Source organism: Chlorocebus sabaeus, chromosome 13 (genome assembly GCF_047675955.1).
Source record: "Chlorocebus sabaeus isolate Y175 chromosome 13, mChlSab1.0.hap1, whole genome shotgun sequence".
Classification (NCBI taxonomy): domain Eukaryota; kingdom Metazoa; phylum Chordata; class Mammalia; order Primates; family Cercopithecidae; genus Chlorocebus; species Chlorocebus sabaeus.
Window position 1 is genome coordinate 51333228 of NC_132916.1, and position 20256 is coordinate 51353483.

The 20256-nt window shown below is 34.9% G+C and overlaps 1 protein-coding gene across 3 annotated transcripts in view; it reads left to right on the forward strand.

Annotated features, from left to right (window-relative positions):
• RSPO3 (R-spondin 3) overlaps positions 1–20256 on the forward strand; it is an 83213-nt gene that overhangs the window by 23023 nt on the left and 39934 nt on the right. For all 3 annotated transcript variants that reach the window (XM_008007140.3, XM_038000949.2, XM_073022443.1), the window contains exons 2-4: positions 6783–6974; positions 8589–8735; positions 13458–13655. In XM_008007140.3, coding sequence (XP_008005331.2) covers positions 6783–6974; positions 8589–8735; positions 13458–13655 — 537 coding nt within the window. The remainder of the gene's footprint in view (positions 1–6782; positions 6975–8588; positions 8736–13457; positions 13656–20256) is intronic.

A 20256-nucleotide genomic window follows, 5' to 3' on the forward strand; every position in this document is an offset into this window, starting at 1 on the left:
AATAGAATTTGTATGTTGGTGTGTGTGTGCATGCATGGGCATGTATGCATGCATATGTATATGTATATACACACATATATGTGTGTGTATCCATATGCACATGCACACACATACATATAAACACATATGTGCACATATTTAAATATGTGTATTTAAATATCATAGGTGAATTTTAATTGACTTAATGGTTAAAACGTTGGTATATTAAAACCCTAAAACCATCAGATGATAAACTGTATTTCAAAAATGGCAGGGTCTGTATATATTTGGACGTATAAACATGTGGTTCTTTCAATAAGTTATCAATAAAATATAATAATGAATAAACCTGTATTCACCCAAATATCATAGTTTCATGATCCAAAAGGAGTGTTGTATCTCAATAAGTAATTATATTTATTCAAAAAATCTTTTGTATGTATTTTGCTATCTATACCTAAATTTCTCAAGTTGCCTAAATGGTTGTAGAGGCCCTGCCATTGTCAGCTCTACTTTAGAAGCTTTAACACATGAACAAATAAGAAACATTGACTCTGAATATTTTCTTGGGTTGACTGGGCAGAAGTTTAGAGAGACAGCCAAATAATTCAAATTTTTAACATTAGACTTTTCTTAAAGTGAACATTGCCAAACATTCCAGAGGAATCGGGAAACATCTCTTAATTTTCAATAAGTATAATATTACTCCAAAGTTAAATATGACTGTAATAATCAAGTCCCAAGATATGGTAGAAATGCATTGTCCTAACTTAGGCAAGAAAAAGCGCCACACTTTCTCTAAGGGAATGAATTACTGAAGTAAATGACACATAAAAAAGCTGTTATGTGGCTTCACTTTGAATGATTGATTTCATAATTAAGCATTCAAAGTTTATGTAATTGGAACTTGATTTCTTTGCCAGATATTCATAGGCATAGCCCACTTAAATTATTATAGATACTTTCTGTTAAATATTTACTACTTTAACTTTTTTTTTTTGTTTTTTTTTTTATACAAGGTCTCGCTCTGTCATCCAGGCTGAAGTGCAGTGGTGCAATCTTGGCTCACTGCAGCCTGGGCCTTCTGTGCTCAAAGGATCCTCCTACCTCAGCCTCCTGAGTAGCTGGGACCACAGGAGTGCGTCACTGTGCTCAGCTAATTTTTTTTTTTTTTTTTTTGGTAGAAACAGGGTTTTGCTATGTTGCCCAGGCTGGTCTCAAACTCCTTGGCTCAAGGAAAGTGCTGGGATTACAGGTGTGAGCCGCTGCGCCTAACAACTTGTTTATTATTATTTTTTAAAATGTGGCTTTTTTATATGTTCATTCCTTCAATAATCAAAATCACTTTATTGAGAACGTGTTCAATAAATAGCTGCCTTGAATGGACGGTGGGAATTATCTCAAATTCCTGAAACTATAGAGGAAAAAAGAAGAAGAAATTATCAAACCATGAGACCTCTTCCCTTAGGAAGTATACAGTCAATGTGAGCACACTTCTAAAAAGAGAAGGCATGGAGGAAAGGACAGATGTAAAAAAACCTTTGATTGTAGAATTCAGTTGGTCTCTTCTCTCTACCCTGTCTCTTAAGGCCACTGCATGCAGAAAAACAGGCAGCGAATGTTGTGCAGACAAGTATGCTTTGGAGAGACTTTGTATATGATGTTTTTGTTGTTGTTAAAAATAACATAGATCAAATTTGTGAGTTTATTAATTTTTAATTAGATTATAAAATCAATGTTGCTTTTATTATCTGGCACTTCTTTTCAACTCAGTCAAGCCTGTTTTATTAGTCTAAAGTCTACTCAAATTTACGTTTCTGGAAATTAGCTACAAATAAATGATCATCAGCAATAATTAACAGCATGCAATAGTGGATTTTTTTCACATAACAACTTACAGTAGCTGTTAGTACATTTGTAACTGAGCTTTAGAAGTAAATTAAAGTAAAGCAAATGCTTGAGGCTTGCACTTAAATTGTCACAGAAACAGAATTTAGTTCCCAATAATGTATGAGTTGATTCATCATAAACATTGAAAACAAGTAGCGAAAGGCTGTATATTGACCAAATGTTCTGGTTCCATTTAAAATTCTATATTCTGGATGTTTTATCAAAGTTGATTAACTCTTATGATAATAGCAAGTCTCTTAGGAATGGTTGCATTAGTTATGTATCACAAGTTAAAGGTTATCAAACAGTAGGAAGCCTTCTTTAACAGATAGTGAAATTGAAGTTTCTTACTCAAGGAGTGTTGACAGTTCAGACACTGAAAGTAGGTTTAAGTTATGTATCAGTGTATACCCTTTTCGTACAACTAACCATAATAAACAAGAAATAATACTTCCCTCTGTCTTAATTTTAAGGATAGACATATTAATTTCATTGTGTATGTGACACATTTGTAGTAGAAAGTCCCAATTTAAAGTTTCCATGAATTATGCCCATTTTCCCATTCATATCTACCCCCATTACACATCTAAAGTGTACTTATATATAAAGATATAGTTACCAGATATCAAAGATCTCTATTTTCACCTCTGATCTAAACTCACTATTTTTCCAGCAGATTACAGCATTCGAGTCCAAGTTTGAAGTTTCGAAATAAATGATTATGATAGCTTCTACTTACTTATATCATAAGGCAATTACCACAGTTAATTTAGCATTTGAGTATGCTTTGAAAGCAACAGTGAGTCACCTAGGAATTCAAAGTATTGTTTAAAGCTGCTGATAATACATTTTGTTCTCTTACCAAATGTCCCCTATTTTGCATGATGTCCTCTTTTTCTGTAAGTTTTCATTAGTTCCCCCCCACCTCCTTTTTTTTTTTTAGACAGAGTCTCACTCTGTCGCCCAGGCTGGAGTGCAATGGCGCGATCTGCACTCACTTCAATCTCCAACTCCTAGGCTCAAGCAGTTACAGTCGCTGGGATTACAGATGTGCACCACCACACTGGGCTAATTTTCGTATTGTTAGTAGAGATGGAGTTTCTCCATGTTAGCCAGGCTGGTCTCAAACTCCTGGTCTCATGTGATCAGCCCGCCTGGAATTAGAAGCGTGAGCCACTGTGCCAGGCCTAGTAGCTCCCATGCCTTTTGTAATTAAGTAACCACTGTCAGAGACTCATGTGAACATCTCCAACAGCCACTCCAAAGTAAGCTCCATCTATTAAGCATCACTCTCTGGATATTTCACAAAATCTGCAAAATTAATGATTCCAAGCCAGGCTTATCTGTTTAAACATCGGTATTCTATGCACCATGCTCTACTCTCCAGCTGCAGGCTTTTACTCGCCTGGTAGCCCCTCCCCTCTCTATTCACTGGCTGGACCTAGAAACACACCTTTTCAAATCCTCTTTCTTGTTCAGCCTACATGCCATTGGCCACTATATTTGATTGATACCACCTCCTAAATATCCTTGAAACATACATCCCTTCCTCACTACATTATATTGCCTCTGTCGTGTTTTAAGTTATCATCAGCCTCTTACCTTGACCACTGCATTATTCTTTTCCTAGTTTGCATGCCTGCCACACTGCCAGGGAAATTTCCTTTCCAATTCAAATCTTATATTTCAATCACTAGTGTGATTGAAACACCCTATATTTACGGAAGAATTTCACTGGCCTATCTCAAAAAAGTTTCTGTAATCCAGATCTATTTTATGCTTCCAATCTTCTTGTTATTCCTCATATCTTCATTCCCCACTACTTATGCACCAGTGGCATCAAACTCATGCCAGTCTCCTTCCCAGCTTGGGTCATTGTAGTGTTTCCTTCTCTAGCCACACATGGCTACTGATAAACTCCAACTCGTTTTCTAAGATTAAGTTCAAACATTGAGATTCTGTGAAACATTCCCTACCTCTCCACCAACAATTTCAAATAATAGTAGGAAAATATTGTTTGAAAAAGGTGATTTAGAAATGCAAAATGAAGTTAATATTGAATGGATAATAAAAAGAAAGACACATGAGAAAGTAAAATTCTATTTTCTGTCTCAGAATCACAAGATTTTATGGCTGAAAGTGTTGTTACAGTCAATATAGACCAAAGTTTTTGTGGTTTCCATATAAAAAGTAAAATCTCTTGCCTTAAAATGAAGTTTGGGAAATTTGTACCTAGTTGTGTAATACTGACTGTGTAATTTGTGTGATCCTTATACGGCATTCAAGAAAGCTGTCACTATACTACATAACCATAAAAAAGTCTAGACTCATTGAATCTGAGCTTCATAGTCTCCATTTCTCTGTCTTCCCACAGCCAACATTTAAATCTCCCTGAAGAAATAAGGTTTGCCATCATTTGATATTCAAAATTCATTGCCCATATTCAAAATTCATTGATTAAGACACAAAATTTTATTGCAAGTTGGGACAACTAGGTCTTTCTTGCTTTTCCAAAAATCAAATTTTTAAAAAACCTTTGCCTAGGAAATCAAAATATGAAAAAAAAGCAAAAAGAATTATTATAGCACAATGTTGACTGTGCTGCATCTCATCAGTAAAAGTTTTAGAGACAGAGGGAATCAAGCAAGCTATTTTGGCACATCTCATAATTTCAGTGGATACGGTTACAATCATGAGACTTACTCAAAGCTCTCTCCTGGAGAACATTCCAAACATTCAAAACCTAGTTTTTAAAATAAAATTTATCTTAAGGAATGTCACTTTTTGAAGCTCTGAATATGTAAATCATGTTTACATTAATAATTGATATATTTAAAATTATAATTGGCAAAAGTTTCAGAATACATAAAATTGGAACTGTGTGTTTTCTTTCAGCAGCCACATTTCAGAGAGAGGGATGGATTGGCATGGACCAATATGGTCTATCTTCCTTAAACCCAGAGTCTGTTAGTGCCCTGAGTGTGAAGCACTTTTCTTTCAAGTTGAGGTCCACTCTTCCATAGACAATTCTATGAAAAGGTCTTACAAGTTTTTATCTACACCTCTTGCTTCTTGAAATGGATAATGATAGATTCTGAACACGTGTCTGAACACATGGAAATCTCTTGCCCCTTTTCCCTTCTAGGATCTTTGCAAGCTTACAATATGTACACGTTTTCTGTAAGTCACCAATGCTGAGTTACTGGCATGAAAAATGACCCTGTTACTTGGAAAGTAGTTTCACTTACAAGTCCCCCAGGCCCTGTAATGTCTAAACCTCCTGTGCCACTTTATGTGACTGCCCCACCCCCACAGAGGAGCATGCACAGGAAAAGCAGACTTCCCTTCCCCCACACATTTCCTTAGTTTATTTACAAAACGTCTTGGAATGAGAATGAGCTGCTTGTGGTTCCTGTGGCTGATTTGGGGATGGTTTCCTACAGGCAGAGGATGCTGGTCAACCGAATGACCTCTCTGTAACTAACCCGTGCACTCCTGTGGTAAGGCTGTTTGGTCTTATGGGTACCTCTTCTAACTAAGCCTGGAGGGATTTGTTTTTGTGGTAAAGGACTTAGCAATAACCAAACGTCACTGTAAAGACAGACTTAACTATGCTAAGGTCCATCAGAGTCTACTCCTTCTACTACCAACAAAAGAAGCCAGAAATACACTGGGATGCCTTTAGATTCCTGTGCATGAATCTTTCTTTCTCTAAGGATTATGATTTTTTTTTCCTCTGGCATCTTCAAAGGACAATAAAGCTATTGGCAATATACTTGAGTGAAGAACACAATAGGAAAAGAAATAATCCTAAACACCAGCTATATGAGAAACGTCCCTTAGCAGTTTTTATTAGCTCATGCAGAGGTAATGATGACTAGTTAATAGTCAAAAGAAGATTTAAAGTTGTGATGATCTTCAGTAAACATAAGTCTCCCAAATATTTGTTTCTGTTTGTTCAGACTTGCTAACGAACACTCTTAACTCACACATTGGTAACTCTTGGAAACCCTGGAATGTGTGTAACAGTGATTCTTAAGGTAGACTGGTCCATTCTCACCAAATATACATTTCACTCGAGTAAGTAGAAGATGAGGGCACAGAAACTGTAAGACTCCAGTCCCAAAAGAGAAAATATTGAACATAAATTACCATAAGTAGTCACAGATCCACATGGAAATACTGGTGAGATAAGCATCACATTTTCACCATTATATCTATTTGAACTGGCAATGATTAAGCTCGTGTGAGAAGAAATATTTCATGAAGGAATTGTGGGGTGCTCAACAGCTAACATAGTTCCAACATCAGTTTGCATTGGAGCAAAAAGTAAAATTGTGTTCTCTAATGCACCACAGTTCAAAACAGATATTATAAAACTTAGTGTCCTTACTCAAGTTAAGCCCTAGTGTACATTATTTTACTTACTGAAGAAACTAGAAATATATGCTTATCCTCCATTACGTAAATGAAAAGCAAAGCAAATGTGTATTAATTTCACTGTGTAAATGAGCACAAAATTACCAGTCCCCAATCTCCCAGGGTGCTAGTTCAGTGAGGATATTATATATATAAAGAGAATATATGTATAATTAGTTATACATAATTATACAGTATATATTACATATAAAGAGAATATGTATACACACACACACATAGATAAGTCCTTTGAGGCAGTATATTCTTATTTTTCAAATGCTCAATTTTAAGAACTTTGAAATTAAAAACAATATATGTGCTAAAGGGAAATAAAAGATCACAAAAAATGGTAGGAAAAAATCCCACCTCATTTACCCATTACCAACAAATTGAAACCTAATGAAAGAAAACATATATCCTGCCCAGAAAATGTCATTTAACTTTTATATCTGTGATTTAACCTTTGTAATGTCTTTCTACATTTGTCTCCGCAGTGCATCCTAATGTCAGTCAAGGCTGCCAAGGAGGCTGTGCAACATGTTCAGATTACAATGGATGTTTGTCATGTAAGCCCAGACTATTTTTTGTTCTGGAAAGAATTGGCATGAAGCAGATTGGAGTGTGTCTCTCTTCATGTCCAAGTGGATATTATGGAACTCGATATCCAGATATAAATAAGTGTACAAGTAAGTGCCTACACGAAATTGTATTTTTATCTCATCCTTGGTGACTTTTCCAGATTGAAATGGCCTCTAATATATTTGTGATATTCAATGTTAAGTAAACAATAATGTTTATCTGATAATTAGGCTAAACCACACTTGGACTTAACCATCAGAACCAGAAAATTTTTATCACTAACTTACGAAAAAGCACTCATGTTTTGGTTTTCTTTTTAATTCTGAAAGCAAAGGCTGGGCATGTGATTATTGCTCATTGAACCTATAGAAAAGTACTGTAAGTCTCAATTCCATCTGAGTTTCCATTATCAACACAAAATCCAAGTATTAACTAACTTGCCGAATCATTTCAGCTATTTTGACTTCAAGAGAGATTCCAGAGCAACTGAAACATTTATTTATCAATGGGAAATAAATGTTGGGAGTACTGTCATCTGGACCTTGAAAACCTGTTTTTCACACTGCAGACGAAGTGTGCTTTCTCAAAAATGTAAATTAGGAAATACCACTCTATTCAAATATCATATGTAGTTCCATCAATCTCTCCAAACTCATCTCCTACAACTCCCCCTCAGCCATTTTGCACCAGCCTCACTTGCCTTCTTGTAAGATCTTCTCACCTCAAGCCTTTGCAATTATGTTCTACACTGGCTGTTCTAGCAGTTGGAAAGCTTTTTGCCCACATCTTTGCATGGCTGGCTGTCTTATTTCATTGATGATTTTGCTCATATGTCACCTTCTCAGAGAGACACTCCATGATCATCTTATCCAAAATAATCAGCCTGTTCCCCCTGTCAACCATTCTCCATCTCTTTTTCCCACCATTTGCTGTTGTTTTTGTTGTTGTTGTTGTTTGTTTTCCAGAGCACTTATCACTTTGGAGCTAGACTGCCTGGTTTCAAAAAGCAGTCTGATCTGTTGTCCTGGGTTAGTTTCATACCCTTTGTTAGCCTGAGTTTCCTTATGTGTAAAATGAAATTATACCAATGACTACCTCATTGGATTGTTGTAAACTTTAAATGACTTAATAATATTGTAAAACATTATAGCAATCCTGGCTTACAGTAAGCGCCATATAAGGGTGAACTATTGTTACTGTTTACCATATGTCCTCTGCCAGGATGTAAACTTTCTGAAGCCTGACTCTTACCTCTCTTGTGCATTGCTGTCAACCAGTATAGAAAACAATGCCTGGCACATAGTAGGCAATCAAATATTTGTTGTAAGAATCAATAGCCCTCAAGAACAACACGAAGGCAATATCCTTTGTATATTTTCTTAAGGTTCTGATGAAACATTTTCACTATCACTTAATATAAACAGATATTTCATCTTATAAATATTCTTGGCTATATATATATACAAAACAAAGATTTTTTCATAGGGCAATCAGTATAATGATTTTAAAATCAATAACCAATGTACACCAACTAAATCACTGTGGAGGAATCCTGAATTCAGTCTGGCAAAATAATTTTGAACTTCAGGTGTTTATTTGATGCTAAAGTTGTGTGTGCCTGTGTTTGACACATGCAGAACATAAAACTTTATGTTTTAAAGATAGTTTTATGTTAAGAGAACATAATGCAGGCATATTTCTCTTTCTTTTTTCTCTTTCAGAATGCAAAGCTGACTGTGATACCTGTTTCAACAAAAATTTCTGCACAAAATGTAAAAGTGGATTTTACTTACACCTTGGAAAGTGCCTTGACAATTGCCCAGAAGGGTTGGAAGCCAACAACCATACTATGGAGTGTGTCAATATTGGTAAGGAGAACCTGGAATAATTTGAAGAAGTGATAATGTCAGTCTCCATGGAAGTGCTTTTCAAAGTCCTTTGTCAAAAGAACTTGAAGGTTCTTGGGCTGAGATCTCTTAAGACTGTCTCTATCCTTCCTTATAAAGATACTCTCTTAAAGGTGTTTTTTATAACCTTATCTAGTATGTATTATAGTACAATTTAATACAGTGGGTGCTTCCTTATTTCTTAAGGACTATCAATAATTGTTTCAACTGTTCTGTTTATGATAGATTTATTTTTATTATTATTTAATGACTTTTTATTTAAATTATTATTTAATGAATTTTATTTAAGTAAAAATTCAGTCAAGACACACACACACACACACACACATATATATATCTGACAGTGATCTGTTATGTGACATACATATATGTCTTGAACTTAACTTTTTCCTTAAAGCAACAGTTTCATAAAACACCTAAGTCTAATCTCAACTAATGACCAAAGTTATTTTCCAAGGAGGGAACATATATTCTCTTGACACAGCCCATTAATGCTCAGTAAGTGGATCAAAGACCTAGGAACTGGAATTGATTTAGTTGAAATCTCACTCTTTTTCTCTCACACTGCTATGCTGAAATATTCTGCTTCCACGGGTATTGATATATAATAAAGAGGATTGTGGACTTACTCAAACTGACAGATTGAGACAGTCCCTGGGTCTGATTAATTGCAGGCTGAATTTCCTGAAGGGAAGGTCCCTCAGACAAGTTGTTTTTCTAAATAACAGATCACTGTCAGGCTATATTTTCCCTCTTTTAAACGTTGTGCAGCTACTACAGCTACAACTTTGATGAACACTTGGGAAGCAGATGCTAAACCAAATGGGAAAATAGCCTAGGAAATCTCAAAATCCCCTGGGCAAGAATTATAAGAACCTTTGATGCTGCGGTGATGTTGGCATATCCACACAACTGCCCTCCTGATTCAGTACAAGATAGTCTCCAGGACTCCCCTGGGGTCCCCATCTTAGGAGTCCCTTAGAATCTAAAGTGCTGGAGTAATAACTCTAAAGTGGTGGGTTAACCATTTCAAGTCCACTGCAGCACTTTTATTTCTAAGCAATGTTTTTGATAGAATACAATAAATAGATATTTTAAAGATAATTTTAGAAGCATCTGGAAAACAATGGTCTTGAAATAGTTCGTGGCTCATTTTGGTTACATTTTTTCTTCTCTAGTTGTAAAAACACATGGAAAAAAAGCAACCTAGGAATAGGGTAAAAAGTACAAAAGAAAAGCACTACAAGTTCTTTTTCTTATAGGTCCTGAGGGCTGATGATTAGAGGTAATAAGTTCCAAACACTGGAAAAAATAGAAAACATGTCTGTGGAATATTCAAGAGCAGAAATTCAGGATGAGTTGCAGAATGTTTGCAACATTTCTCTACCTGGAAAAAAAAAGGCACATAGTTAGATTTTTTCAGCTGTTGAAGTTGTAACATTCAGTTCTGGAAAGGCTATTTACCTGAAATGTATTAATGCTTTTCTGTCAGGGAGATCATTTCACACTTGGCACTACTGGATTTGTCTTTAAAGCTTACTGATAATTTATACTACTAGTAAGACTAAGACTACTTATTTCTTAACACAACTACATTTAAGTTTATATATTTTGGAAGAGAGTTTAGCAGTCCAAAGGCCAGTTACTGAATTTGGTTCATTTAACAGATGTAAATGACCTAGAACACTGTAGTAACACAAATCACCAACTTTCGTTCAGGGCTGGCTCCTGTTGTTTGCTCGATAAGATATGTCTCCCATCATATGGTGCCTAGCCTACAGGTACTACACCTGCCATGCCTTTAGTCCAGTCCAGAATTTCAGGGAAGATGACGATGACCTGCTTCTATATCTTGAAGGAATATTAAAGCCTGTTCCTTTTACAAATGTGAAAACTAGGATCCAGAGAGCCAAAATGATGACCCCAAAGAAACATTTTAAGTTATTTTCAGTGCTGTCATTAGTAACTTAACTTCAGCTTCCCACTACTCACCCAACAGAAAGAATGTGTCTTTCTCATTGCTAAAATCCACACCGTATTTCTAGTTTTCTATCGAGATTTTAAATTGAGAGGAAAGGTCATGAACAGAGGAAATGCTACCCTGATACAGAGCTGGGATGAAAGAGGTAAGCCACAATATATCCGCTTTCCACGGTTTTCGGGTCAAATGGAGCTGAAACATCCACTGAACCAAATTTTATAAGAGAACATATTCTTTTCACTTTGTGTCCAGATATTTGCTTCCTTTCTGCACTGTCATTTTGTCACCCTCATTGCTTCTCTTAGAGAGTTGGATTTGTTCAAGAAATCACAGAGAGAATATGTCTCACTCCAAGCACTGAGTAGTAAGGGACATTCTCTTGCTGTGTTCTATAGGTAACCATGCAACTAGTCAACAAGAGTTAGAGCAAAATGACAAGTAAAGTCATTACTAGTAGGACGTTACTAGTAGGACATCGTATTCAGCTTTCTTACCAATTCGGGAATCGCTTTTACAGCATCTCGCACTGATGATCAAACACAGCACAATCATTCCCAGGAACCGGAGCTCATTGCCTTTATGAGACATGTGCTTCATTTGCTTCATTAGTGAATAGCTAAAGATTTCCAGTTTTCAGATTGTTCTTAATACAGAAGCTAGAAGGAACACAGAAGGTGAATATTCTGTTTTTTCTTAACTACCTCTTAACCAAGGAGTGCTTCGATTCCACATTGTTCATTAAATGATCTGAAGAGAACTTAAATCACCTTTTGTGTTGTCTTTAGCACTTTTTTTCAGTTTTCATTTTTTTTCTGGAAATATTATTTGGATGCTAACATTGTAGGTTTATTCTACAGTATTTCTCTAAGATAAATTCGCCTCACCTCATGGTGCTTTAGCTCTCTGGTCTCATTAGAGCTTTTTACTACCTAAACTCATTAGTTTTGAATATGTTCCCTCCACCAATGAAACTATCTAAGGTTGTCCTTAGAATTTAATTTTTAAAACCATGCATCTTCTGACTGTAAACTAATAATTACCTAAGCTGTATTTTTTTAAATATGTTTTTCTGAAGTCCAAGTATACATTTGCTTAGACCACTTTTGCTATTATGAAAGAGCACCGAAGTTCTGGTCACTTGCACATCAGATAATTTTTTCTAATTCAGTCCTCTTAATTCTGGAATTAAATGAATACTGGACAAAGCGACAGCTCACAAACATTGACTTTCCTCTTCTCATTTGCTTTTTTGGAGGTGCTTTTTTTTTTTTTTTTGTAATGCTAAGGATACACTAGTTTTTAATGGTTAATATCAGAATGGCATGCTGCAAGATAATATCCATAACCAACAAGAGATTATAATATTATTAATTGACTTAGTTACTCTACTCTTGAATGAAAATTGTAATGGTATAACCGAGCATGAGGACTATTTTAAAATGGTTCAATAGAGTTCATTTCACTTAACAGAAACCTAAAGTCATGTATTTAATCAATTCCGTTTAATTCCGTGTTGCACTCAGGGACCTAAAACTGCCTGAAAAGGCCTGTGAAAAATGTATCATAAATGGATTTAAATTTCTAAAACATTTAAGTTATCTTTCTTGAGGCTGTTATAAGAGATAGTATTCTGCTCTAAAGTAAGGAATCATTAAATCAGAAGGCAATGAGGGAGGTTACTAGAAACTTCTTTTTGTGGAAAGACAGTCTTAAATCATCTGAAAGAGTTACTGTTGCTAGTTGTTTTTATACATTAGAAAGTTTTAGGGACATAAATATAGTAGCACCTTGTAGATGTTTCTTTTCTTTAGAAGTGCAAAAATGTTACAACCTGAGAAAGCCATTATTGAAAACAAGAAACTAACACAGAAAAAGGAACCAAATCTCCAAAAGAAGCTTCAGAAAAAGTACATCAGGTCATCTTAGGAATCACTTGATCAGGTTAATTTTAGAAGCAGGTTATCAGCTGAAATTGACCCAGAATTCACATATAATAGACACCGCTATATCTGAACCATACTCAGTAACAGATATCAATCTTTAAGCATACAAGAGCACATGAAGTAAGAAAAGGCAGTAAATAGTAGGCCAAAGACCTGGATTCATTTTCTGCTCAAGCATTCTCTAACACAGAGTTTCTCAAACAGTGTTCCCAGTACCTGCAAATCAACATTACCTGTATTGTTAGGCAAATTCACAGTCCTACCCCAGTTAACTGAATCAGAAACTCTGGTGGGGGCTGGTGGAGAAAGCTCCAGCATTTTTTGTTTTAGCAAGTCCTCCAAGTGATTCTGATGCATGCTAATGTTTGAGAATCAATTCTCTAACACATAGTATAACAACTGTTCTTCAAATTCAGGTCAGGATCAATCAACAATTGCAGCAGTGCTCTGGAAATTATAAAGAATTGATCAATTTTAGTGATTATATTAAGGTTAGTGCCTGTGCTAATCAATCTAAAGAAAAAGGAAATGCAATGCAAAAATGAGTTTACCTGATAATGAGTACCAAACTGAAAACATTCCATTTCTGCCTTTCCCATTCTCTTGTTTTTATATGTAGGTCGTCTTGCCCGACTTTGATCTGCAAGATTTCTGCTCAAATTTGAGCAAGTTTTGATTGAAGCAAATTTTTTTTTTTAACTCAACGATAGTGAAAGTGGTTGGGAGCCAACTGAGTCTGTTTCTTCTGTTCTGTTTCAGTGCACTGTGAGGTCAGTGAATGGAATCCTTGGAGTCCATGCACGAAGAAGGGAAAAACATGTGGCTTCAAAAGAGGCACTGAAACACGGGTCCGAGAAATAATGCAGCATCCTTCAGCAAAGGGTAACCTGTGTCCCCCCACAAACGAGACAAGAAAGTGTACAGTGCAAAGGAAGAAGTGTCAGAAGGGAGAACGAGGTACAATCATAATAACAAAATGTGCTTATTTGAATCTTCATAATCTGTTGCACTTTTCATTTTATTTCTTAGGAAACATTTGGCATTATCTCTCATGCCTAATATCCTAAAATGTGTACCAAACAAGAACGTTGCTTATAAATTACAGAATATAGATGTGGTATTTCCAAAATATGGAGCCTGATGTCAGAACTTTAAACCACTATAGAAGTGTGGTAATTGAACTTTGATGAACTGCGTTGTATTGTAAGCATTTAGGGCATTATCTTTAATATAATCTGCTTTCCTAGTACCTAGAAAATTTTTGGGAAGTCTCATAAATACAAAGTCTAATGACTTTTGGTATAAGAACAAGACAAAGAAACACTGCCATCAAACATTCCTTTTCTCACTGCCTGCAAACCAAAGTAGTGAAATTTAGTGGTAAGCTTTTGTAGCTAAGCATATGTATATATATAAAATATATAATATAATATATATAATTATATATTATATATTTTATATTGTAAAATATATAATATAATATATAATTATATATTATATATTTTATATTGTATATGTAAATATATTAATATTTATATTATATATAAATATATTGATATATTATATATTAATATTATATAATATATTATGTATTATATACAAGCATATAATGTATACAATATATAATATATGCTTAGCTACAAAAGCTTTTTTATATATATATATAAAATTAAAGACAATATCATTCTGTCATCCAGGCTGTATTACAGTGGTGTCATCATAGTTCACTGCAACCTCAAACTCCCAGGCTCAAGCAATTATCCCACCTCAGCTTCTCAAAATGCTGGGATTATAAGCGTGAGCCATCATACCTGGTCAGTACAGTTAATACTGACTTTATTTTGAATAAAATGATCAAGGCCACATTTTATGAATATAGCAAAATCATTAAAGATATTTGTCTCCAGATTTCTTTTCATATCACACTAACTTTATAGACCAGATTACAGAACCTATTCCATCAGTATTAACTATTAGAATTTGCTATGAAATCAACAAGGAGAAATATACCATTTAATAATATGATCCATTAGGGTGAATAAACTTCCAGCTAGAAGACCCTCAGTTGCCGATCTTTAAAATATCATTTTTCTGTCTTTCTCATTAATATCTTTAGCACCACTTCCTACAAATAATACGTTGTGTAGGTTTATGTAACTATTGGCAGTTATCTGGTGAGTCTATAAATGATCTTCTCAATTAATTCCAAAGGGGTTTGATTGCCTCTGTAGTTGACCTTTCTTAGCTTATTTCTCCATAGTTGACATTTATTAGGCTATTTCATTCGTTTATTAGCTTATTTCATTCATTTATTCATTCAACCTAGTTTTATTATATTCTTACTTTATGGCTATGCACAGTACTAGGGCCTAAGGATTCACAACTGAATGGCGTACTGTCTCTCTATTGTGAAGGTACACCGTGAAAGGTTGAGATGTTTAAACAGATAATCACAACATCATAGAGTAAGGGAGATTATAGACGTGTGAACTAGTTTAAAGGGAACACGGAAGAGGACACTGCAAACTTGAACATTGCTTATACAAGAGAGAATTTGGGTCACCTGTACTTTGCAAAGAAACATCCATTATGCCAAAAGATTGGCCATCACCAAAAGCTATAAAACCTGCTTCTGCCATTCTAATCAAGTAGTTAATGTGAAAAAATTCTTGAAGACATGGTTATTTAAAGAGAACTTCAAACTTTTGTAAATTTGTAGGAGGTTTTGATTAAAATTTAGTTTAAGGAATGAAAGCTGGCTAGTGAAAAAGCCTTTTGGCATTTGTTACCAATTAATTTAAAACATCTTAGATTTTAAAAGTTGGATTTGGAAGTCAAATATTTCATCATTCTACTTGTTGGTATGCTCCCATTGCCATACATTTACTTATGTTTACTAAATTTCTTTAAAATTTAATGACTTACAGGTGGTCTTTGCTCATATCATTCTTTTCACAAAGATTGTATATTATTAATCAGTATTCAGTATGCATTCCTTTTAAAATATAAGTGAAGAAAGTTATCCAATAGCAGAATTAAATCACAATTCTAATTACATTTTATTACTTTTACCTGAGAATGTGATCTTTCAATAGAGTATATTTTGGTAGCACTTGACTTAAACATTAACATTGAAAATGTCAGCTGTTAAAACTGGCATTTATCTCATCTAGAAAAAGATAAAATAAATAATACCACAAGAAGTTTGAAACAGTAACCTGTGACATAAGATTTTGCTCAAAACTGTCTTTCTGGTTTGTTTTCTTCCCCTCTGAGGATACAGTGACATTTTACATTTACAAAGAGAAGTTTATACAGCTAGAAAAACTTAGGTGTTTTATTTTTTCAAATTTTATAAAATATAGACTAACAAGTGGCAAATACGAATCATAACTACAATTTACTTTCCAGATTTAGTCCTACTTTTATTTTTCTTCATTTATTTTTCAAGGTGTTTATCAAAAACTTTTTTTAAGTAGCCTAGAAACTTAAGGTAGGAAGAAAATCACTTCTCTCTTTGTTGTTTATCTCTCTAATCCTCCAGTTTTCTTAACTTCTCTTAAGGTTTAGTTAGCCAGTATCCTATTTGAACACAAACCAGATAGAAAAGTAATAATGACCTCTGGACATCCCACCCTATCCTCTCTATCAAGCATCATATCAAAATAATAACGTTATCCAGAGTCTTCATTTAGGCTCTACTATATATTTATATATTATGTATAATATATAATAAAAATATCTTGAAAATTACTCATCTTGAATTTATAACCTAAAGGATAAGATCCCCACATATACATAGAGAGAAGCATATCATCAGAGCAAATTTAGTAGAGGACTTTATCTTTATATTTTTCTATATAAGTTGACATTTCTTATTTTAAGTAGAGTAAGCATTAGAAACATTTAATCAACTTCAAAGATAAACACCATAAGTGGTACGGTACAGACATGACTTCCCCTCACACTTAGGATAGCTATTATTTGAGTTGCTCCCAGATGCTTATAGATTAAAAAAAAAAGAAGATTCTTTTAGGTTCGTAGCTTGAGCATTTCTAGATGAGCATACTAAAAGATAAAGCTTTTCTTATAAAATTAAAGCTTGAATTTAAAGTTAGGTCTGTGATCCCTGCCTAAGAGGTTAACAATAGAAAGAGGTAGATAACTCATATTTGGAAAAGGTAGGAAGCATGTGTTCAGGACTTTTTCTGCTCCGTTGAAATTGCCAAAGGCAAGATCTCCAGGGAAGAATGATAAGATCCAGAAATGACTTTTCAAAATGTACACAAATAAGAAGTTGAATAGATGAAAATAGTTTGTAGGAACGGAGTGGATTCATCTAGTTGGGAGATGCTTTTTAAATATGTATGTGTTGCAAAATCTTACACACATTTTTTCTTCACTACCATTTTCTCATGCTTAGAATAAGTTAACCCGAGGAGATAAATTTAATTGTTGTATCCTTACATTTAAATTATCTCATGTATTTGTTTACAGTATTTCAGATTATTCCCCTTTACTTGACATGCTACCTTTTAATCAGCCTGAATTTCTCCATCAATTACTAACTTTAGTAAGAGGTTATTACCAATAGAATTCTTTCTAGCTTGAACTTAATTGAATTATATATTTGAAATATCAAAAATATAGATTTTAAGAGATTATACAGACTAGTATATAAACTATTATCATGTGTATTGAAACATCATATTTAAGTAGAAGTAAACAAGGAGTAAATGCATTTCCAGTGATTGCCAGATTTTATTTATTGACTTTTTGGACATACAGTGTGTAACCATCTCAGATAAGGAAAACTGAAACAGCTCAGGAAGACGTGTGTACACCTGCATTTGATGTAAAAAGGTAGTTTTGTGTATGTGGTGGTGGAAGCAGAGTCAACAAACACATTTTTCATTCATTTGTACCTTCCTCTAATTAACTAAAGAGAATTTCCTATAGATGGTTTTTAAGGCAACACACCAAGAATAAAAGAAATTTTGTTCTTTGGTTAATTTTATGAAAAAGATTCTTATTAGTCACGTTAGTGTAAGATCTTGGGATAGGAAGGAGAGAGAAGAGCACGTTGCTGGAGGAAGTGAGGTGGAGATCTACCTGGTATAAAGATAAGCTAGCATTTATTCCACCAGAGAAACAGAAAAGGAACCCTTTAAAATAGAAAGAAATAAAATGTTTAGGGACACTCCACGGAAGAAACAAATGTGGGAATCATTGTATTATTGTACTATTTGTGTATACTCTAGGTTGTCTTACGTACTTTCTCAAAATTAAGTATAGTAAAAGTCTACCAGGCATTACATAAAGGAAATGTCTTACGTGTTAACTTATAAAGTGTTACGAATCATGCCCTCTATTACCAATATTATAAATACATATTATGTTTATTGTGAGTACTATATTTAAATTACAATAAGATCAGTTTTTAAAAATCTAAGCCAAAATGGCAGTGAGTCTGTTGTGTTTCCTCTGCTGTCCTTTAGTTTATGCCTTAAAAATAACTACTCCACTGCTGTATCATTGAGTTCTATGGAAAGGATTTATTATATTAAATATTAATTCAGATTTAAAACAAGATATTTATCTAAGATTCCCAGTACAATTCATCAAATCCATATAGATGGATTTATTAGCTCAAAATTGTGGATGCCAACTGGCTTTGAGTATTTATTTCATGTCCTCTCCCTACTTTAACCTCATGAAGACCAGCTGACCTGAAGACAGTCATCCTGGTTAAGCACTGGGGAGTGGGATCTTTCTACTCTTTCCCTACACCTGTTAGTGCACTAGTCTCTTGACATAGTTCAGAGAAAAAAATTAACAAAGTACAGAGCTGAGATAATAATGGCATTAGAGAATGTGGTTCTCAACTGTGGACAACTTTGCTCCCCAAGACACATTATTATTTGCTAAGAGGACCAAGGATGAGAAATCTTGGTGTAAACTCAACGGTCTCTCTTGTCTCTCTTTTTATCCTTCTTGGGGCCTAGCCATTCCCTACCTAAATGGGTTGCTTGTTCAGATTCTGGGGAGGATCAATTGCTACCAATGAAAACCGTTGGTATATTTTGCTCCCCACTATAAAGGCAAAAATCAATTTTACTCAAAGTTAATATTCTTTTAATTTAAAATATTCCAGAGCCACACAAAAATATTCTACTATGTTTAAAACCTCCAAGAAAGGTAGACTATTATAATAAATAACAAGCCTTGTTTTCAGAGAGATATTCCTTAATGTAAATGAATGTATTCTCCTTTTTTTTTTTTTTTTTTTTTTTTTTTGAGATGGAGTCTCACTCTGTCGCCCAGGCTGGAGTGCAGTGGCGCGATCTCGACCCACTGCAACCTCCGCCTCCTGAGTTCAAGTGATTCTCCTGTCTCAGCCTCCTGAGAAGCTGGGATTACAGGCACATGCTGCCAGGCCTGGCTAATTTTTTGTATTTTAGTAAACCCAGGGTTTCACTGTGTTGGTCAGGCTGGTCTTGAACCCCTGAACTCAGGCAATCCACCTGCCTTAGCCTCCCAAAGTGCTGGGATTACAGGCATAAGACGCCGTGCCTGGCTGAATGTATTCTGTCTTAAAGGCTAAGCCACGTTTTCAATTTAATGTCTTCAGTGGACAGGTCTTCCAGTTGCTGAATCACTATTTAGCTTTCCCTCCACCAAAATTAATTATATGGCTATAATAATTTCTTGTTTCATAATACTCTCCTATCTATTCAATTGAACTGCATGCAACTGCTTTTTTGCAGATCATAAATGGTCAAATGTTAGAAGTTTTATATGGTTCAACCTGATACTTTAAAATTTCATCTCTCTAAACTGATCAAGTATTAGAACCAGACCTAGAGTATGTTTGTTAAGGATTGACAGTTTACAGTTTTTATATACTACAACCTATTTTAAATATTAAGCTTTTAATAATAGTAAACTGTACAACTGTCCTTGAAAGAATGTAGGCACTACCGATGCAGGGCAGAGGAGCCTGAAAAGTGGGGCTTAGCCTGGGAGGGTTCTTGGCTTAGCCCAGAGAAGAATTCAAGGGCAAGCCAGTGGTGTTCAACAGCAACTTTTATTGAAGCAACAGTGTACAGCAGCAGCAGAGGTACTGCTCCTTGTGGAGGAGGGCTACCCCATAGGCAGTGTGCCCTGAGTACCATCTCAGAGGCAGTTCTACCCTCTGTATAAATGTTCTACACATTTATACCCTCTTTTAATTAGATGCAAATTAAGCAGCACATTATGGAGAAATTTCTAGGAAAAGGGTGGTAACTTCTAGGTCGTTAAGTTGTTGCTATGGAAAGGGGTGGTAATTTCTGGGTATTGCCATGGCAATGGCAAACTGACATGGCACATTGGTGGGTATGTCTTTTAGAAAGGTGCTTCCACCCCATGCCTGTTTTAATTAGTCCTCAGTTTGGTCTGGTGTCTGAACCCCAGCTCCAGAGTCAAGTCTCACCTCATGAGTCAAGCCCTACCTCCCACCTCACTACTAATCTTTAAAGTCTCTCATAAAAACATGTTTGGTCTTCAGATGCTCTTT